Source organism: Anomalospiza imberbis, chromosome 2 (genome assembly GCF_031753505.1).
Source record: "Anomalospiza imberbis isolate Cuckoo-Finch-1a 21T00152 chromosome 2, ASM3175350v1, whole genome shotgun sequence".
Classification (NCBI taxonomy): Eukaryota; Metazoa; Chordata; class Aves; order Passeriformes; family Viduidae; genus Anomalospiza; species Anomalospiza imberbis.
The window spans coordinates 2,982,663-3,005,609 of record NC_089682.1 but is presented as its reverse complement, the minus strand read 5'-3'; the positions used below and the strand labels follow the sequence as shown (position 1 = coordinate 3,005,609).

Sequence of the window (22,947 nt, the reverse complement as noted above, 5' to 3'; positions counted from 1 at the left end):
GACACCTGCTGCCTTTCAGATATTTTGCTAAACTTCAGTAAGTGAAATATTTCAAAGGGCCTACTTCCTACTTTTATTCCAAACTAGCACAAAGCTTCTGCATTACTGGAAGGTACAAAACTTGGTAAATATATTTGGTAGGGTGTTTAAGTTTATTTTATGTTTTATAAGCAAATATAATGTATGTAAGCCATTATTGCATACATACATGAAGATAAAATCAGTTTTATATTAAACTCAACTTGTGGATCTACTGAGAGGCATTAACAGCAAGTCAGAAGTCACATTAATATCGCAGGTGAAATCATAGATACTTTTACCAATATACAAAATCTTGGAGAAGCAGTTCATTCCTTTTAGGCATCTTCAGGACCTTGGAGGAGCATGAAGATGTCAGCCCTGTTACAGCCAAGCTAAAAAACCATGGCTGGATCTCCACGTGTTGCCAGAAACAGTTTATTTTTCTGGAGTGGAAAGGCAGACCTGAGGAACTGTGGGCTTTAATCACAGAATTAAATATTTTCTCTATTTAAAGGCCTCACTGCCTACAAAACCAGGTAAAAAGGAAACCAATTTCATCCACCTTTACCGACATCATCCTTCTGTTTATTTCTTGGCACAGCACATCTGCTGATCCCCCCCCATCACATCTGAAGGAGCACAAACAAGTGGCAAGGTCACCCCAAAACACTGAGCCCAAATTAAAATTTTCTGTGATTTTAGTAAAGAAAAAGCAAAGTGCTGGATGGTTTAGCCAACTTGAGGCTGGATTCTCTGTTAACAAAGTGGATTCAATGAGATGAAGAAGAAGTTAAGAACATGCACAAAAAGAAACCAGATAGAAGATCCAGAATTAACCAGTAAAAGAAGAACTTCATACTCAGCTCTCTGCTTGTATCCCTAGATTTTTAAGAGATTTACAATAACCAATTTATTAGGAAAATGCCAGCACCAACAGATTCCCACAGGGAAGGAGGAAATCAGGAACAAATCTCTTTTCTCAGCCTGGAACAAAACTTCTGCCACCTGTTCCACCTGTCCAGCAAAGATGTTCAACAGCTGGCTCTGCGTGCAATGAACTCAAAGCTAGGTCCCCGAAGATATTTTGGGATTTAACTCAGCCAGAAGTCACCAGGGGCTAGGTGTGAGTGTCAGGGAGTGCTGAGCCTCAGGAACCAGGCTTTTCCCTTGGGCTGATGGATCCATGCTGGGCTGGGTGTTCCCTGCTCTTCCCAGGACAACTGCAAGGTCAGAACCTCAAATCTGATGTGTCACTGCTAAAAACAAATTCTGTTTCTTGCTTTCTAATCTAATCTCTGTCCTGAACAGCTTATCAACAAATGTGGTTTTGAGACTGTGGCATCACAACAGAAATCTGAGAGTCAAACATTCCCACTTTTACATTTTCCAAGCTTAATTGTGTTCCTAAATCCAGCAGGGTTTAACCAGACCTGCTCAGATGACGTCTGAGCTGCACCCAGTGACATCAGAGGGCTGACAAATGTGTCCTGGAGCTGCCTGATGGAAATATCCAAGCTGTCCACGGATAGCTGATTGCACATTGAGACATGGAAACTCTGGTAAAACCTGCTGAGAAGGACTTCCTCCCCTGTGTATAACCAGGAAAGAACTCTGTCATCAAGCTGAGCACATCCTGGGTTGCTCTGGAAGGCTGGGAATCCACCAGCCTGATCCCAGTGAGGAATCAAGCAAACACATCTGGGCACCACTGCCTGCCAGAGGGTTTGATACAAACATCAAAAACCACACAGCACAAGATGAACTGAACAGAACAGGAAGCACCAGCCTGACTAGAAAAAGAGAAATACAAACCTTACAAGTCAGAATGTCCAATTTCAGCAAGATTTAGGAGCAATATTTGCCCAGTTCTTGCCTCCACCTGCCTGATGAAGTATGATAAATGGAATCCTTACCAAGAACTACTCAGGCCTGGCTGTTAAGAGAGCCATCCTACGGTGTCTGTCTGTATTTTAAAACCTAACCCCAAAGGAACAGAACTTTAGGGATGGGGGGAGAGGTTGTTTCCACCTGGCTCCATGATTTATGGAGGACGCCTCCTACAAACATCTGCTGCCCTGCTTATGGATTCAACATAGAATATGCTCAGGAACTGAAGTGGTACCATTTTAAATCAAGCTTGTCCAATGATGAGGAATTTTGGGTGTTGTGTCTCCAGAAAGGGTGACCAGGCCTTGGAAAGGGCTGCCCTGGGAGGTCTGGAGTCCCCATCCCTGGAGGTGGCCAAGGAATGTCCAAGGAAGGCCTGGAGGTGGCACTCAGAGCCCCGGGTTGGGGACAAGGTGGGCATTGGGCACAGCTGGGGCTCCTCGGGCTGGGAGGGCTTTTCCAGCCCCAGGGATTCCATGAAATGCCCATGGAGTGCTGCTGGTGCAGCCCTGCCCCCTGGGAGTCCTTCAGGAGCACCAGTTTCAGGTGTGATCCTTGGAAAGCTGCAGAAGCTCCCAAACCGGTGCCAATGCCATGGGAAGGAACCCCCTGTGGGCATTTCCCTGGAGCACAGGCCTGAGATTCCCTTCAACACCCAAACCCTCACTCCAAACTTCACTCCAAACCCTCCCAGCCCAGGCCAGCAGGACCAACCCAGGAACACTTGCTGCCAAAAGCAGCAGGAACAGGACACAAAATGGGATGGACAAGACAGGGCCGCTCCCAGCAGCCCTGAGCCAAGGTGTCCCAACCCCACGGGCAGCTCCAAACTCAGGCTCACATCCCATTGCTGCCTTGCCCGAGAGAGCCTTTCCTTTGTGTTCCCTGAACACTGGCTTTAAAGGCTGCAGAAAAACCTCTGCATTTCCAGCATTATGTTCATTACAGACTTCAGGCACTCTCAGTGTACTGACCAATCATTCAGGAAATGGGAAATAATTTTTAATAGTTATTATTGCAATTTTTGATCTGAATTTTAATTTGGTTTTGTTCAAAATCAATTTTTTTCTTTGCTCTTAGAAATCAGCAACATAAAAAAATTTCAGTCTTGCAATAAAGAAATCTCCTCACAATTTAAAACTTCACTGAAAGTTACTTCAACGGGTTTTAAACAGAGGGTCCCATGTATTGGGAGGTAAAATGGATAGAAATTACTTTTCCAGAATATTTAAGAACAGCAGCATCTAGAGATTTTCTGGTTTAGACGCTCTGGTCTGTTCCTGAATAAGGAAAGCAGCAGCCTCCACCAGGCTCTAATTCCATGCCAAAATCCTGGAACAGGATTTTTGTTTCCTCTTAGGTGGGGGCTGAGGCTGAAAACTTCAGTTTTCAATATCTCAGGTACTGAGCCATTCTGGAGGAGGGGAATACAAACCCCTTTTCTTTTAAATAGGCAACTTCTTAAATATGGATGCACGAATCTAACTTTAGCTGTCCAGGTTTTCACATTGCTGCTCTCAAATTCAGAAAGTAGAGCATTAATTTAGTCTGTTGACTTCAAGGTTATCATTCATTGAGGTCAATGACTCCATCTCTGAAAAGCAGAACTTCCACTTGCAGTCTGAGGAGCACTGCTTTGGCACAAAAACACCCAAAACCAGCACCAAGCCCTGATGCAAAGGGATTTGTTTATCCGTGGAAAACCAGGGCTTAATACCAGGAATATACTACTACTAATAATAATAATAATAATGATTTCCCAGGAATATCCAAGCCCTCATTAGCTGCTTGTATTTCAGACTTTCAGCTCTGTCTCAGATATGATTTGGGTGGGATCTTCTGGCTGATCTGCTCAGCCAGGACCTGGACATCCACCACAAACCCCCTGGGAGGACCCAGCCAGCCAGAACCCAGCTGGAACCAGAAACAAAACCAGTGGGAGCCTCGCTGTGCCCCAGCCGGGATTCAGCACCTGGACCTGTTCTGCTCTTTCCAAACCTGGTTTTCTGCCACCAACTGGACCCTCCAGGTGTGCAGTCACCTCAGTGGAACCAGCATCTCCACTGGCACAGGAACATCTAGGGAAGGGATAACTTGGTGCTGGCCCAGGAATTTCTGGATTTTCCTGGTAAATCTTCCAGTGGCTGTGGCTGAGCCAGTTCAGGTAACACAGGTGAGCTCCAAAGACCACGGACACACTTTGTTCTGACTGCACAACAACAGGGGTTTTCTGCTTTGGTTTGTGACTTTTTTTACTACTGACATATAAAAATATCCTTTAAAATAGCTACAGGCTCAATGAAATCAGCAACTAAAACATGAAATAGGAGATGTGAGAGCCATGGCCCAATTCTCCACTTCCACTGCATTCTTCCATAAAATAAACCCCTGGACACCTGCAGGCCCCAAACTCAGCCCAATGCAGGAACTTCCCAGAAATCCTTCCTCTGGATTTGTTGTATTTTAATAAGGGATACAGCTGGGGGAGGAGAAGGAATCAGTGTGAGAACTATTTAACTGCTCTTGCAGTATCCTTACTGAAAAGTACTGGATTGGCTTTTTCTCTTTTCCAAAAATGACTATTTTTTATAAAGTTAAGAGCACTATGAGCACCTCCAATGTCTTAGAAACTTGACTACAGCATTATCACATTTCCTTGGTTCTCAACATCTCTGGTGCATCCAAGATAATTCCACGCTGATGAGAATAATTTGCTGTAACCATTATATTACTCTGTTTTCTTACAAAGGTTACAAAAAGAAGCTTTGAGCTCTTCAAAAGCTTAAAAATCAGACAACTCAGTACTTTTAGATCCATATTCCTTAGGCTCCAGCATAACTACAAAAGTCAAAACCAGAAAGCTGTTATAAAACCAAATGATTTCTATAAAGAATCTCCATAAAAAAGAGGGAAAAAAAATAACAACCAACGACTGAGTTACACAGGAGCAGGACAAGGGGTAGCAGCAACTCTGGAAACACCAACTTTTAAACCCAAGATGAATCCTTGCTCGTAGAAACCCATCACAATCCCAAATTTGATGCCACCACACCATGAAAAGTGAATATGGGCAGGATGATTGATCACCAGCCTAACTACACCCAGAAGTGTCTGGTTCCTTGCTTTCCCAAAAGGTCGTGGAGAGACTTGCAAAGGACAAAGAAGTGAAAAATTCCCATTCTGAAAATATTTTTTAATCACATAAAAAATGTGTATTACTTGTGTTATCACAACATGACTGAAATTCAAACTTGGCTTTTCCTGTAAAGAGCTGAACCCCAGCTTTGCTTACAGCAGTGTTTCAGGGAAAAGCAGAACAGATCCCAAAAAATCCACAAGTAAACACGGAATCAGAGAATCACTAAGGCTGGAAAACACCTCTGAGATCATCAAAGTCCAACCATTATCCCAACTCTGCCCAGTCCTTCTCTAGACCATGAACTCAGGTGCCACATCCACAGATTTCTGAACATTTCCCAGGGTCGTGATTCCAGCACCTCCCTGGGCAGCCCCTGCCCAGGCCTGAGCAGCCTTTCCATGGGGAAATTCCTGCTGCTGGCCAAGCTGAGCCTGCCCTGGCCCAGCCTGAGGCCGTTCCCTCTCCTCCTGTCCCTGTTCCCTGGCAGCTGAGCCCGACCCCCCGGCTGTCCCCTCCTGGCAGGAGCTGTGCAGAGCCACAAGGTCCCCCCTGAGCCTCCTTTGCTCCAGGCTCAGCCCCTTCCCAGCTCCCTCAGGAATTCTCCAGCCCCTTCCCAGCTCCGTTCCCTGCCCTGGACACGCTCCAGCCCCTCCAGGTCTCTCCTGCAGGACCAGAACTGGACACAGCCCTCGAGGGGCCTCTCAGAGCCAGCCCAGAGGGACAATCCCTGCCCTGCTCCTGCTGGACACACAATTCCTCACCCAGCCCAGCTGCCAGTGGCCTCCTTGGCTACCTGAGCACCCCTGGGCTCGTGTCCAGCCCCTGTCACCAGCACCCCCAGGGCCTTTTCCAGCTTTCCAGCCCCTCTGCCCAGCCTGGAGCTCCCCGGTGTTGTTGTGACCCAAGGGCAGGACTGGCCCCTGGCCTGGCTGTCCCCATCCCATGGGCCCAGCCTGTCCTGGTCCCTCTGCAGAGCCTTCCCACTCTCCAGGTCCACCCTCCTGCCCAAACTGGTGTTGCCCACAAAGTGACTGAGGCTGCACTTGATCCCCTGCTCCAGATCATCAATAAAATTACTGAAAATCTTTCAGGTCTCCAAACAGCACCTTCAAGTGCCCTTTTGCCTAGTGTCCCACATATTATACAGGGCAAAAAGAGAAGTTAAACATGCTGCAAGTTTGTTTTCCTGGTGAGTCAAACTGGAAAACAGCATTTAATATCCCCATTTCTTCAAATTTTCACTTTTTTTTTTTTTTAAAGCAGTGGACCTTAATACATTTCTGTGTTTTCAGCCTAAGTGGTGATCTAAAATTAAAGTATTCCACGGCAGAAGTGAAAAATCTTCTTCTTTAGGGGATTGTTTCCCCAGTTCTGCTGTGGTTAATTGTAAGGCTTTAGAGCAGCTTCCAGGACAATGAAGTGAAGCCCATTAAAACAAAGAATTTATTGACCCTGTAGAAGCTTCCCCACTTTAACCAAAGGTAGTTTAGACATTACCAGGCACCTCTGATCAATCACCCTCAAGAAACCTTTTGAAAATGGAAGACAGCCATCCTCAAGAACCAAAAAACCATTCCATTTCAGACCTGAGCTCTCCCCAGCCACTCTGAACTTGGGACCAAGATCAGCAGAGTCACCAAATGAGTCCTCCTGTCACTGCACCACAAAATTATCACAAGGCAAGGTCTTGTTTTAAGGCCTGCAAATCTTGTTTATTCTCAGAACCTCAGCACACCAAGCCTGGCTCTCCTAATAAACAGAAAATGCAAATAAATCTGAGTTTTTTAACTTCCAACACATCAGAGGCATAAAGGTCTTTGTCCTGGTTTTTCATCTGTATTTATCAAGGGGCTTGTAAATAAAGAACTTGGGCTGCAGGAGACAGAATTATCACTTAAACTTCAAAATCTTGTGTCCATTTCTATTCTGCAAGCTCATAATTCTACAAGATCAACACCATCAGAAATTCTGACCAAAACTGAAAGTGCTCAAGTTGGAAGTTTTACATCAGATTAATGCATTGCAATGTGAAACTGAATTCTCTCAAACACTGTCATACATAAGGTACAATTTCATAACATTATCTCTCCTTTCAGTTGTGGGATGAGTATTTTTAAAGCTTTCAAAACATTTTCTCAATATTTAGGTTCTATTTTAATCTGTCACTGCCTACTACACAGAGCTCCCCAAATCTGATGGGACATCAATTTTCTACACTTTTAATGCTGCTCCTCTAGATTAAGATACTGAAAATGAAGTATGAAAATGAAATACCCCTTTGGAAAAGTTCTCCCTTCTTCTCTCCTTTGCCCAACCTAATTTTAGAATTCCTTAGACCTGCTTTGACTTGAGCTTTCAGCACACAACTCACAAACATGGGAGTGGAATGAGCGATGTTTGGTTTTCAGGGAATGAAATCTCCACTTCCAGCATCTTGGTCCTAATCCAAAGGCTCCATGTAAACAGACCCTCCAAAGCTGTTTATGCACCAACAGCTGATGCAACTGAAAACTGTCAATCAGGAGATGAGCTGGATGCACACGGAAATCTGCCTGGCTTTTTTTTTTTTTCCCCCAGCCCTAAGGATTCCCGGGGTTTAAAGCTGAACAAGCAAACCAAAGATCTGGTTGAAATAAGGGCATTTGGGTATAAAATATTAGACCAACCCTCTTGGACAAATTCAATTTTATTCTATTTCTACTGCTCGTGATTTTCCGTGTTGAAATATGAACTGTATTTCCAGCAAAAGTAAAAATCAGCCACTGAATCTGCAAATACACTTGGCACTTCCAGGATTTTTGATTAGCTAAAAATGGGAGAACTTCCTAAAAATATCAACCAGCACCTTCAGAATCATTCCCATAACAACTCTGAGAACAGCATTTCCATTCAGGAAAACCATTTTCTTCTTGGAAGAAGAAGAGTTTTCCAAGTTACAGAAGAGTTTTGAAAGGGCAAAGAAAGATTTCCAAATTTTCTAAGTTCTTCAACATTCGACTAAGTTGAAACAACATCATTTGGGGGGACAGAGACTGGAACAGCAGCAAGAAGCACATCAAGAACATCCATCATTTTTCATTGTAAAAATCCTAAATATCAAATCACCTGTATGCATCGTCTTCTTTCAAGTCTCATATCATCCTGCGGGGTTGTGGGGACGGGGGGAGTCCAGCAGCAAACAACACTGAAAAAGGGAAAACAAACAAGAATAAACTTCTTAAACTGCAGCCACAACTGCTCAGTTCAACCCCGAGCTACGCTGAGGAAAACCAAATAGAAAATGAAGTTTTCCAACAGGAAAAGCAAAGAGAGGCATCACAAACACTTATCTTCTACTGATATCTGGTTCTCGAAAATTTTTCTAAGTGTCAAAATGGCAAGAATTAACTTAAATTTCAACTGGGCATTGACTAAATCTCAAAGTTAACATCATCCCAAAAAATTGTCAGTTACCCATCTCTGCCAAGCGCTTAAATGTCTGGATTTTCACAGAAATTCAGTACAATATTTCTAAATGCAGATTTAACTGAACTTGTGGGATTTTCCCAAATCTACAAGATACAGAACTATAAATGCATATCAATTCCTAAATGTTAAAGTTCATTTCTCCTCATAGCCTGATGAAATTAAATTAGGTTCACCTTGCTGCAAATAATTAAAATATGCTCAGAAAAATAAAATTGTATTTTCCATAGGCAAAGAGATATAAAGACAGGAGTTTCTGTCTATGTATAATAGATAATATATAATATATAATATATATAATATATATAATATATTATATATAATATATTATATATTGCATATTATATATTACATATTATATATTAGATATTATATGTAATATATCATATATAATATATGATAATGATATATAATATAGCATATAGTATATAGTATAAAGTATATAGTATATATGTTACATTATGTATTCCATATTATAATTATTATTATATATTTCTGTCTTTTTAAAAGAAAATTCCAACTGAAATTAAGAAGAACAGCAGGATTACGAACAAAAAAATTAAATTAAAACCCCAAACACAACACCCAGCAACTAAGACTGGTCAAAGTATTTCTCAAGCATTTGTTTTTCACTTGTTCTCCAACAATCTTTGGTACTCTACAGCCTATGGAAACACCAAACCCACTTAGAATTACTGAGACTTTCAGAGAACTCTGCAAATGACTGACCAGCTGGAACTGGAGAGTTATTATTATTTAAACACCTCCTGAAATATGTAACTTCGGGCAAGTGTGAGCAGCCTAAAATGCTCTCAGCCCCTGCGCTCTGAGCAGCAACCGGCGCCGTTCGCTCCATTTCCCCCCGACAATGAGAGTTCAAAGCCTGCACAGCCCACCCTGGGCCCTGCCTGCCCTCCTGCCACCACGCTGGCCTTGTCCCTGTGCCACTCCAGAGTCACAACACCAAAGGGAAGGGGGCAGGACAAGGAACTGCTTTTTGGATCCATGTAGGAGCAGGTGTTGCAGTGGTGGTGTTGATGTTTTAGGAGTGGGTGAATTTTTGCTGTCGTGCCCCCTCAAAAAGGGGAAACCCTAAAAGCGGCCATTCCACCCACAGCCTTTTTATGGCTGAGGTTCCATGGAGCCCTGGGGTGGCACTGTCACACCCACACCTGCCAGGAGCACGGCTGAGGCCACACCAGGTCCTACAAACTGGGCACTCTTGTGCCTAAATCACTTTGGTTTGAGTGAAAGGTGCTGAGGGAACACTTCCCACAGCAAGCTGAGCCCACTGACCCAGCTCAGGCAGTCTGGGACCCAACAGCAAACAAGAAGGAAGAGGAAACTTCTTTAAATAAACAATGGAATCCCAGAATGGTTTGGGTGGGAAAGGACCTCACAGCCCATCCAGTGCCACCCCTGCCATGGCAGCGACACCTCCCACTGTCCCAGGCTGCTCCAAGCCCCAGTGTCCAACCTGGCCTTGGCACTGCCAGGGATCCAGGGGCAGCCACAGCTGCTCTGGGAATTCCATCCCAGCCCCTGCCCACCCTCACAGGGAGGAAATCTTTCCTAATACCTGATCTAAACCTGTAATTTTTCACTTTGAAGCCATTCCCTGTGTGCTGTCCCTGCATTCCCTGGAAATTGTCTCTCTCCAGGTTTCCTGGGGCTCCTCCAGGCCCTGCAAGGCCACACTGAGCTCAGCCCAAAGCTTCTCCTGTGCAGGTGAACAATGCCAGCTGTGCCAGCCTTTCCTCTGCTCATCCTGGAGCCTCCTCAGGGCTCTCTGCAGCAGCTCCAGCTCCTGGAGCACCAGGTTTGTCCATCCCACACAGGTGCCCTGAGGCTGCAGAGCCTCGGTCCCATCTCTGAAAGCTCTCTCTGGCCCATATCCTTTATTCCCTTTGCCTGCAGCACCTCTGGGTTTACAGCAGGATTACAGGAAGCCTTTGCCACTGCAGCAGCTCAAGGACTGAAGGCCTCTCTTGTCTTTACCCCCCTGCAGCCCAAGCACTGCTTGACCCCCTCCCAGTGCCACCAGTGCAAGACCAGTTTCAATCCTGACCCAGCTTAGTTCACACTAGCACCAGAGGTGGAGCAATTTTCAGCCAAAATGTCATGGAGTGTTCGACCACTGCCTCCTGCCCATTCCAGAGTGGGAATGCTGAGCTCCCAAAGCAGCTGCAGAGGTAACCACTGAGCCCGGAGTTATTCTAGAATTTAGAAGACACTTTAAGAGCTACCAGCACTAAGGAAGAGCTGCTGATGTGAGAAAGTCATTAACGGGTTATTAACAGGAATCAACACATTTGTGCATTTCAGAGCTGACCAGGAACACAGATCCACCCCAGCTTCAGTCTCCTTCCAGCTCTCCATCAGCCCATCCTGGAGAACTGGAGGATTCCAGAGTGGAAAAGCAGGTGGAGCCCTGTTTTCCAAGGAGGGGGTTGAAATCTTAGCAGAGCCCAGAGCTGATGAGTCCCTGTGACAGTAACAGTGCCACAGACACACAACATAAAAGGGGTAACCATTTTAGGGTTTTTTTAAATATGTACAACCAAATTGCACCCCGTGGCTGCAGGGGCAGCACCTTAAACTCAGTTAGTGTCCTCAGCTGTGTCTGCATTGCCAAGTCCTTAAAGCAAAAGGCCTTTTAGACAGACTGCACAAAGGCTTTCTGGTTTAGATAATAAATTGATGATAAGAGGAGGCAAGAGCAAATCCTACTCATCACACAGTCTGTAAGATCATTACTAGAAGAATCCCCTCAGTAATAACATTTACTGGGCTTCAGGAACCCAGTTTGATCTCCTTACCAGTGTAGAACAGAAGTGAATTGGAAATAAAGGAGGAGAGGAAGGAACAGATGACAGGAAAGGTGTTATAAAGCAAATTATTGAAAGTGGTAGAGCAAAGAGAAGAATAAAAGCTGAAGTCTTTTATTTAAACAAAGAGAGCAATTCTTAGAAATCATCTGCGCTAAAACTTTACCTCGTGCTTTCCTCTTCCCTCCCCAGCCAGGCTCCTGGATCTCCTGAGACCCAGGGAAGGGATCCCATGCAGAGCCACTCCCTGCCCGTGAGCAATGCCAGGGAGTCACACAAGGCTTAGTCAGCCACACCGAGGATGCCGAGCACCTTCCACTCCAGGTTACATCCACAGCATTGTGGAGATGGGGACACTGAATAACAAAACTTCCCCACGCCTCTGACTCCTCCTCACATCCCAGGCCTGCTTTCCTTGCTGGCCTCTTGGAGAATTAAAGTTGTATTCCCTGGATTCCTTAGGAGCATCCATCCCTTCCTGCACAACTCAATACCTAACGCACATCAGTAGGTTCAGTGCAGATCAAAGTTGGGTTCAGAGCAATCAGATTTCTAAACCCCTAAAAGTTAAAGTGCAAAAACCATTATTAACATGAAAATTTAATTAAAAGAGAAGTCTGCTGGGGAAGGGTTTACTTTTTACATTTTACTAATTAAAACCCTTCGTGGAGGGACTTATTTTCCTTATTCAGGATCACTGTATTGTAAGATTCAATATGGAATCTTTTTGCAAAGCCAGGTTCAAGTTTTTCCTCTGTGAAAAGATTAATTTGTAATTTTTAAAGTCATACTGGTGGAATACAGAGAAACCCCTGCATTTCTCATGACTGCACACACTGCTGGCAGAGCTGAACATAATTCAGGTCACTGACCTTCGGTGAACACAGGCAGGCCTGTTGCTAGCAACATAAAATATAAATACTTACTTAGAAACCAAATTTTTTTATTTATTTACTAGGAAAATTATCCTGAGGTACCCACCATGAAATGGGAGTTATTAACACACTGGAATATAATGGATTTAGACATCTGAACTATGCAGAGGCAACCAGTGATGAGGTTTGGTGTAAAACAAACTGAGCAAAAGATTCCTCAAAGACACAGATTTGGTGTTTTATTTCAAACACTGCACGAGGAAATGTGAAGTACAATTAATCCAACTGGAACTAGATTAATAAATCTGCCAGTGACTGACAGCCTCCCAGAGGGACAAAGCTGAGGAATTTCAGCAGCATTGTTCTGCCAGCACCCAGCACATGCAGCGTGCTTTGTTACCAGGGAAATCCCGTGTGTTTAATGTCCAAATTAACACCCTTCTGAAAGCTGAACACACCCAAATTCACTGCTGTTCTTGTGACCAACATAGCTGATGATCTACCTAAGGAATAATTCACGAGAATGAAAAGGGGAAAAAATGGCCAAGCCGGACTGAGTTCTGCTTTGTACAACAACTCGGGTTCACCTGCAAAATCACAGCAGAAAATTAAAAGCAGATTATGATTCCAGCATAAAAGTCCAATATATCCCTTCCCTTTCTGGGCACCTGCACGTTCCTATGTGCCCCACAGCAAATGTATTGAGTACTAAAACACAGAAAAAGGAATTTGTGATTAGCATCACATCTGTCCTGTTCCCAAAGAAGTCACAGATCCCCTTCTCCAGCTTTAAGTTCTGTGGGATTCTGGAACACTTTTTAGCTGAATGTTTTCACTGAAACAGCAACTATTTTAGGACTACAGAATCAAGGAATCATGGAATGGTTTGGGATGGAAGGGACCTTAAAGATCATCCCTGGGCAGGGACACCTCCCACTGTCCCAGGCTGCTCCAAGCCCCCATGTCCAGCCTGGCCTGGGACACTTCCAGGGATGCAGGGGCAGCCACAGCTGCTCTGGGCAAAGGTTTTAAAACTCACCATCTTCAGGTTTTAAAATTCATAGTTCAGCAAAAATAAAGTACCTCTCTGCAGGTGACTGTGTGTATTCTACAGAACCATGAGCAGAGTGACCTTCTGAAGGGAGCTCACCCTCACACATGGGGTGCAGGTTTCTCCTTCTTAAACGTGGAAAGAGAACGTTAAAAATTTGGAAATGGAGCATTTTTCTACATCACTGGGGAAAAGTCAACAACAAGCAAAACTGAGTTGATAGCAGACCTCCCCAGCACAGCCCTCATCCTCCTGAGGAGCTGCAATGTGCACTGGGAGCTTCCCCATCAGGACTTGTGAGATGCTCATGAACCAAGCACAGCCTCAACCAAAACATGCCCAACCAGGACTTTCTGTGTGCTGCAAATGATTTTCAGAGTTCCAAAAGCACTGGCTCCTCTGAAACCAAGATGCTGTGAATGACTGGTTTCACTCTCATGCTGAATTTACAGCACCTGATGCAGGAAGCCATCGGTGAGGTGTGAAAGCTTGTGGAAGCAGCTTTGCTGAAATCACCCAGTTTCTCACCCAATTTCAGACCTGGCACAGCAGAACTGCAATTGCAGCAGAGCAGGGATTTCTTTCCAGCAGCAGCAGAACTGAAGCAGCCTCTGCCCTTCCCACTGCTGCAGCTGCAGTGGGACAGGGGCACTCAGCAAACTGCACTGGGGGAATGGGGAGCAGCAGAAATCCACAATTATTCATCCCAGTTCAGTGCTCTAAGCTGGGCCGCTGCAGATGTGCAGTGGTGGTGTCAAAATACCCTCAAATGCACCTAAAACACAACCAAGTGTGATTTTATCACCCACAGAGCAGTGGTGTCACACCAGGATTAATCCAGGCAGATTCAGAGTGCAGTTTGAGTCTCTGAAATACCTGATTTATAACACGCCCATTTTTCTATAATACACGATTTTTTACAATCTATTTAGGAAATGCATCACTTCTAAACATGAATTGCTCCCCAGGTGTCTGAAGGAACTGAAATGTTAAATTTATAACTGACCCATCCAGCCAGAGAAGTCAGGATTTGTTTTTTTAAATATTCATTAATTCATGTGAACCCCAGAATAAAGCCTGTGGTTTTAGGAAGAATTAAACTGACACAGTGAGGGGGGAGAGGAGGGGAAGAAAAACCCCACAACAAAGGTTGAAATACTTGAGATTTTTGAGATAATTTGCATCTGGAAGCTTTACTTATTCACTGACTAAAAAAAATTAATTTTAGAAGCACAAACTTCAAATATTTTCAGTCCACTGACCTTATAAGGAACCTCCAATTAGAGGGGGGAGTGGCTCTTTTTCCCACCCACTTAATAGTGCCAGACAAAAGTCAAACCACTGGATTTGCATTCCCCTCCCTCCACCAAACAAAAGGAAAAGATGCTACAGCTGGAACTGCCCATCCCCTGCAATATCAGGAGCATGGGAATAAAGTCATGTTCCAAAGCAGAACATACATGAGGGCTGTAAATTAGTTTATCCAGAGGAATACAAAATTTTTTGCAGAGCTGAGATTTTTTTCTACAGGTATTTTTTTTCTTACAGACGTCCTCAACAAGGCCAATAATTCCACGTACAAAAACTGTTTCTGTTCCTTGTGGTTGGGAAAAGAACTTGAGAAATGCAAAGCCAAACATGCCCTGCTACAGAATTGCATTCATCACTTCAGAACTTCAGACCCAGAAGACTCAAGGGAGCACAACCTTCCTACTTCTCCCTGAATTTCTGAGCCATAGAGGAAGAAGAATTACAGGAACACCTAAAGCCGCCTCAAGTTTTCACAGAACGTGGCCAAACCACTCAATTTACAGATTTTTACTGCAGCCTTGATATTACTACAGCTGATTATTCTTCCACTTTAGTGGTCACTACTACTCCTCTTATTTTTGTTGTATTCTTTATTTACAAACTGGGCTCTGTTTCTCAGACACCTGGCAAGGGAGGGGACTCAGGTGCAGCCACCTGAACTTTTACATCCAGGACTAGAGCTGGAAAAACCAAAATCAACCTTACTCAGACTACAACAAAGAGAAATACTTTATATATTTATGAAGAGTCTGTGCAGCTGCTGTCCCATGTTTAAATGAAATAAAACTACTTCTCCTGCTCCATTTTGGCACAAGACAGTTCTGGTGTTGTTCTCAAAGATTTAAAGTTACTTACTTCAAGTATAACAGTGTAGATGTTTGTTGCCCTGTTACAACAGCACCTTTAATCTTGAACGTTTCTAAAATATTTTAATACATGGAGATAGGCACAGACGTAGTCTCCCAAATTAAAAAAAAACAAAACCAAACCAAACCATAATAAAATAAGCAAACACACAAAACCAATCACACCGAGATGTAAGTGCTGGCTGGCTTTGTACAGAAATGGTGCTGATTTGTAAAATTTTGGTTAGTGGCTTTTTTTTTTTTTTTTTGCCATGTGTAGGTTTGTGAGCATTTTTAAGGACTTTTGGACCTTTTCAAACACACCAGGAACTGCTGTTTAAATGCTGCCCCACATAGCTCCCAGTGACACTGCAATGCCACAGCCTTTGCCTTTCATTATTCAGATTTAGACTGGACAGACATAGCTGGGTCCTTTCAAACTGCTCTTCCAGCAGCTCCACACACACCAGCTCCAGCTTTCTCCAGACATGTCAAGATAGAAGCACCAGCTTTAAAATCCTTGCTCATCACACTTTCAAACAGCACTTCCATTGAAGTTCCTCAGCTCTGAAAACTGACAGTGGCCAGGTTCAGCCTCCACGACAATCAGATGCATTCAACTCCATGGGAATAAACAGAATTATTTCATTAAAATCATTACTTTTAGGCTGAAGTCTCCCAAAAGCCAAAGGTGATGCTGATGTGGCTGCTGTGCTCCCAGAGCCCTCCCTGTGCCACACCTGGCACTGCCCTGCCGTGAGTCAGGGCTGCAGCTCAGCAGTGCTGAAAGCCCAGCTGCAGCTTGGTCACTGCCCTGCTGACTCTGCACAGCTCCACAGGAACCCGAGTGACAATTCCTGCTTTGGAAAGGACCTGAAAGTCACCCAGTGCCACCCCTGCCATGGCAGGGACACCTCCCACCGTCCCAGGCTGCTCCAGCCCCAGTGTCCAACCTGGCCTTGGGCACTGCCAGGGATCCAGGGGCAGCCCCAGCTGCTCTGGGAATTCCATCCCAGCCCCTGCCCACCCTGCCAGGGAACAATTCCCAATTCCCACTCTCCCATCCAGCCCTGCCCTCTGGCAGTGGGAGCCATTCCCTGGCTCCTGTCCCTCCAGGCCTTGTCCCCAGTCCCTCTGCAGCTCTCCTGGAGCCCCTTTAGGCTCTGGAAGGGGCTCTGAGCTCTCCCTGGAGCTTCTCCTCTCCAGCCCCTGCTCCCCCAGCCTGTCCCCAGCGCAGAGGGGCTGGGACCATCTTTATGTCCCTCCTCTGGGCTTGCTCCAGCAGCTTCACATTCTGATGTTGAGATCCCCAGAGCTGGAAGCAGCATTCCAGGTGGGATCTCACGAGAGCAGAGGGGGAGATTCACTCTACATGAAACATCACTCTGATGTTGAGATCCCCAGAGCTGGAAGCAGCATTCCAGGTGGGATCTCACGAGAGCAGAGGGGGAGATTCACTCTACATGAAAGACATGAATAAATAAAGCTCCCACATTTTCCTCACATTGTTCACTCCAAGCCCTTCCATTTCTCAGAACACACACCCTCATCAGCTCCAAACGTTTTTCACTAAATATGAATCATCCCTGGGATAGCATTTGTTAACTTGCCATCATTCAGGATGGGTTTACGTTCCAGCTGTAACGCATTTGCTATGGCCTTATTCCCCGGTTCAGGAACCGCTGACCTAGAAAACTCTCATTGAAGAAGGAGATAAACTAAGGAACTTCAGGAAATTCTCAGATCATCTGGGGATGGAGTCAAAACACCTTCTTCAGACTCACAATTCCAAGGTCTTGTTGCATTATCTTTTCAGCCTCCATCCATCCCTGCTGCTAAGCATAATATTCAAGCAAATCTTGGTATATCCCAAGGTATACCGAGACACAGGCAGGGGGAGGTAATAAGCTGCAAATTCCTCCGGTTTAAGTGGTATTATAATCCATAAGAATAATTCAGGCATCCCATCCAAGTGATAAAAGCACATGGATGCAAGGGAGAAAAGCCAGTGCAGACACTGGGTGCAGATCAAGCAGCCAAAGCTTGACTGGGTGTGTTTATTATCACACTGAATAGAGATTTCATCAAACATTCACCTCCAAAAATACAGTTACTGATAACTCATCGGAGACTCCAGAGTATTTGTTCTCCTACATAAAGCCATTGTCTTTAATGTTAAAAAAAAATAAGATCAGAATGTGCTAATTATAATCTGATATGTGCCCAAATTCCTTAAAATTTCCTCCAGGAATTCTTCATCAAGCCTTCATCCATGTATGGATACCTCCAAAAAGAATTCACCATTTATAAAGCCTTCAGTGACCAAAGAGCCATGACACTCTTTCAAGTGAACTGCTTGCCAATCACCCCCAGAAGTTGATTATCTCCTGCTTATTAATATGGAAAACAATGATTTTCTGAGCTTCAGGAATTCAGCAAGAGGCTGGAGGTGACTCAGTCCCGAGTGAACAGGTCCTGGATGTGCAGCTCAAGCTCAGTCTGTAAATTTGGGATAACGTTGGCTTGAATCCCTTTTTGAGAACAGGCACTATGGAGAAGCATGGAATTCACTTTGGAATTTATTCCCTGATGGCAGCTGCAAGATAAAGTCTAAGAGAGATCCCTCAGTGACATAAAAGGCCAGGAAAAGTCTCTCCAGCAGAGCTCTCTCACGTTCATTTGGTCTAACTGGACTTTTATGAGGAGAAACAGAAAAAGTTGAACCTTTGGGACAAGTTTTTGTGAACTTCACCAATTCCAGATCTCAAAGTGGAGTTGACACTGATCAGTGTGATGGTCTCCAAGATACTTCTCATTTGTTCAAGAAGTAGACATTGCACTAAATCTTTGACAAACTTATCAATTTAAGTATTTAGGTCACAGTAAGACTACACAATTTTTATTAAATAACAGTATCTCTGCCAGCATCAGAAGTTGGTAAGGGCCTTACCAGATAAGTCTGATTTCCTGTAGCATTTTTTCTTTGATAACAATTCCTAAAATGATTTTAATAAGGCAGGTTACAGGAAGGAAATGAGGACAAATGAAAAAAAAAAAAAAAAAAAAAAAAAAGCTTTTAAATCCTGACCTTATAACCCTCCAAAGAGCACTCAGGATCGCCAAGTCCAAGGTATCCAGGAAATAAAAAAGCAAGAAAACCTCTAGTGTCCCACTGAAGTTCACACTCCCAAGAATAGCTTGGGATAGATGGAAAGACTCCAGAACAAAGCCACTTTTCCAGCAGATCTTTTCTTTTGTACTAATGACACTGAGCTGGTGCATTCCATGGAATAATGTGCTGTGCTTCTTTGGAAAGACTGCTGGGAAAAGGGAACTTTTGATACAGTGCTGCTCCTGTTCCCATGTTGTGAAATAGCTCAACAAGAGGGTCCTGAGTGTGCTCTGACACATTCCAGGGGCTGCCCAGGGAGCTTTGGAGTGCCCATCCCTGCAGGTGTCCCCTGGAGGTGGCACTCAGAGCTCTGGGCTGGGGACAAGGTGGGCATGGGCACAGCTGGGACTCCATGGGCTGGGAGGGCTTTCCCAGCCATTTTCCAAATTATTCTGGGATTCTCTGATCCAGCAGCCAAGGCCTGGAACTTGCCCTTTTTTGCTCAGACATTTTTGTTGGAAATACTTCATGGACAGTCAACCCAAAGCAGCTCAGGGAAAAGAGAAATTTGGCTTCGGGAGAAGTGCCATGGAATACCAAAGAAGGGGATGGAGGGGGAAAAACAATCACCAAACACCAGAGCAGCTTCAGAATTCTGTGCCTAAGGAACCTCAGCCACTCCTGGAACTGAGCAGTGCCATGTTGTTCAGCACAAGACAAGTCTTTAGCCATGAAAAAAAAACTACACAGAAACCAAGCAGGATGGACAGAGCTCACTGGAAAACTACTCAAATGGATTAAGAAAATTAAAAAAGAAAATAATCAGACAAGCTGCAAGTCAGCAGAGGTACAGCACTTATGAGCAGTAATTTTATTTACTAAGAGGGAACCACTGAACATCTCCAAAGACAATCATAATTCACACTCCCATTTATGTTTATTATCATATAAGAATTCCAAAGATTGGAATGGCACGGAGAAAGTAGGTCTTGCTGGGTACTCCCCATGCTCCTGCCCACAGTCCACCCAAAAACTCAGAGAAGCCAAGGGGATGGGCAGAAGAATTTCACTTCTTTTTTCCTGCCATAAGGAGTAAGTGTATTGCTCAATTTTCCAGTTTTATTTGAAGTTACTTTGGATTGTTAAAAAATGGATGGACATTCAAATGAATGGATGCAGATATTAAAGCATGACTACTTCTGTCTACTTTCCCAACTAACAGGTAAATAATGATCTACAAGATTTAAATAATTTGGACTAAAATATTGTGTATCTGAATGCATGGATGTGAAACTGGTAGCCTATTTAAGAGGACACGCAAGCATGGAATTTCCAAAAGAGTTTGGGTTGGTTTTTAACATAACTGGCCCAGCTGGTGGTTGTGTGGAATAGAAACATTTTTTATGTCTCTTTTGTAGAGCAGGAAGAAGAAAACAAAGCATCTTTACTCCACAATTCAGTATCTGGTATCAGCAGGTTCTGTTCACAGCTTATACAGTGAAAACACCTTTTCTTAGAAGTTAACTTTGGGAACTTCAACTCATTTTTCAGTTTCTCCAAAAAGGAAAAACACATTTTGTGTGTGCATGCCTATCTTAAGGCAATACAGAAGTCAAGTGAAAATTCAAAAGTGAATGAAACAGAGATGAAACCTGTATGTTGTACTGGTTTGTGGTAGTGTTTTGGAGGGAATGCACAGAAAATTAAAAACTCAGGGTTTCTTAAGAGGTTTTAGTGTTTCAAATGGGGATTTTTTCCTACTGGGGAAGAGAAAGGGGCAAGAACAAGCAACTGAGCAAATTACAATAAGAGAGGTGCTGGCAATGACCTGGGAAAAAAAGGGCACAAGCAGAAGTTAGAAAACTGTTAAAAAGGCAAGGAAAAACTCCAAGAGGAACAGAAGGGAAAAGAGAGCAAGAAGAGAAGCATCAGGAGCCAGAACTGATTCCCAAGTTCAGGCTGTGCTGGGAGAGCCCAGCAGGGCAGCGGCCGAGCGGGAATGCCGAGCGCAGAGCGCTCCAGTTTGAGACAGCAGAAAGTCAGAGAGGCAGAGCGAGGAGGGGACAGAGATGACAGAGGGTGATTTACTGCAGGAGGGGTGGCAAGAATTCCTGGGAATGGCGTTCTCCACACAGTGCCAGTGCTCTCAGGGGCAGTTACCCAAGCCCTGCCCCTGCTGCTGCCCACCCACACAGCCCATTCCACCATCCCTGTGGCGGCTCGGGACCGAGCTGCTGCAGTGTAACCCGACTCCCACCCCCACACACACCCCAACGGTAAAAATATAAAATTATCTATTTCAGCCAACTCACCCTGCAAGCCTGCTTCACTGGCTGGGCTGACAAACAGCTGTGCCAGCACAAAGCAGGTGGGAGCAGGCAGCCCCAAGGGAGGGAAGGGGAGCTGCTCAAGGGGTCACTGCCTTCAAAGAACTCCTGGCTGCACTCTTTGCCTTGGAAGAACTCTTCCAACAACTTCCCTCCAAGCTCTTCCGTCATCTACACCCTGTGCAGGAACCTCCCATCAAACCTTCATCCATGTATGGATTCCTCCAAAAAGAATTCACCATTTATAAAGCCTTCAATAACCAAAAAGCCATGACACTCTTTCAAGTGAACTGACTGCCAGAAGTTGATTATCTCCTGCTTGCCAACACTTGTAACATCAGCAGGTTAATGCTGGCCCTCACCTCTGGTAGATGAAACACAAAACCAATTCTTTCTTTTAATCTTTATGCTTCTTTTGTATCAATTATTTCAAATTGGAATAGGTACGGGTTTGGGGAGAGCAAGGTCATTTGCACCAGCCCCAGGAAAACATGGACAGATCTGGGTAAGTGGAAGGAAAATGGGGAGAAAAATCAACATTGCTTGTGTTTTTCTCTGAATATGCTGTTCCTGCTCTGCTGCCCTTCAGCATCCTCTCAGCACTGGAATTATGTACCTATGGCCTTATCTCATTCCAGAAGACTGATCTGGATGAAAAAGAGATCATGATTTCTGCTCAGATTTCCCCCAAATTTAAGAGGGTGTAGCCACAGAAGACCAACAACTGCAATCTTGATTCCCCAGCTCCAGTTACTCTGCTTCCCTTCCACTGCTAGCACTACCAGCAGGGTCTCAGGACTCTGTCACAAGTTTGGTCAGCTGAAACTAAAACACATTATTTTTAAAGAGTTTTATTTGAGACATTTAGTCAGTTTTCCCTCTAAAATCCAAGCAAACTCAAGCACAGAAAAAGGAGGGTCACACACCTGGTGGACACAGGCACAGGTAACTCTCTGGTCACTCCTTAAGGCTCAGAACTCAGCCCTGCCAGAAAAGATGGAGCTTTTGGACTGGTAAGATGGAGCTGTGGATGTCCCATCCCTGAAGTGTCCAAGGCCAGGCTGGATGGGGCATGGCAACGTGTCCCTGCCCAGGGCAGGGGGTTGGAATGAGACAATCTTTACAGTCCCTTCCAACCCAAACCATTCCATGATTCCATATTCCAATCACACAAAGTGGACAAATCCCACAAATGCCTCCTTCCCCTTCCATATAGAAGTTGTATAAATGTCATATCCATTGAAATTCACATTTATTCATTGCACAGATGCTTCTCATGTGCACCAGGAGGAGAGCACAGAAAACAAACTATCCAGACAATCCAGCTATCCCAAAATGATACCATTTCCTGAAATATGCCATCACTTTTCCCAAAATTGAGGTATGAGGATCAAGTGGGAAAAGAGGTTGCAAATTAATAATCAGCATTTTTTTTAAGACAACCTCGGTTTGGGAAAAACGAGTTCAAACCCTAATTCCCCCAAATTTCCAAGTACATCCTAAATTCCTTGAGCAGACCTCTATGTGGATGTGCTGAGTCACTCTCCAACCTTAAGAGGCTGCTTTTTCAAGTTACAGAGCACTCAGAATACAAACTCCAGGCAAATGAAACAGCAAATGCAAAGAGCATCCTGCTATTAAAGCATCAGACACAGAAACCCTTCAGCTCAGCTCCGCCCGCTGCGTCACCTGGTGACTTTGGGCACTCACCGGGTCACCAAGGGAAATATAAAAACATTTAAAAATATAAAAAGTTATTTATGGAAAGAGTGATAAAGTTCTGGAATCCCAGGGAAGTGGTGCAGTCACCATCCCTGGGTGTGTTTAACAAAGCCTGGATGTGGCACTGGGTGCCAGGGTTGAGTTGAGGTGTTGGGGCTGGGTTGGACTCGATGGTCTTGAAGGTCTCTTCCAACCCAGTGATTCTGGGATTCTGTGAATTCTGTGACTTTGGGCACACATCAGGTGATTTTGGGGCACTCACTAGGTGATTTTGGGCACTCACCAGGTGACTCTGGCCTGTCACTTCACCTTCTGGCTTTCACTCCTTGCTGGAGAGCAGTTCAGGGAGTTCTTTATCTCATGC

General features: G+C 44.5%; 1 protein-coding gene across 2 annotated transcripts in view; it reads right to left on the bottom strand.

Moving 5' to 3' along the window:
- DYRK1A (dual specificity tyrosine phosphorylation regulated kinase 1A) overlaps positions 1-22,947 on the bottom strand; it is a 77,437-nt gene that overhangs the window by 44,874 nt on the left and 9,616 nt on the right. For both annotated transcript variants that reach the window (XM_068179528.1, XM_068179527.1), the window contains exon 2: positions 8,153-8,231. In XM_068179528.1, coding sequence (XP_068035629.1) covers positions 8,153-8,162 — 10 coding nt within the window. In that variant the 5' untranslated portion in view covers positions 8,163-8,231. The remainder of the gene's footprint in view (positions 1-8,152; positions 8,232-22,947) is intronic.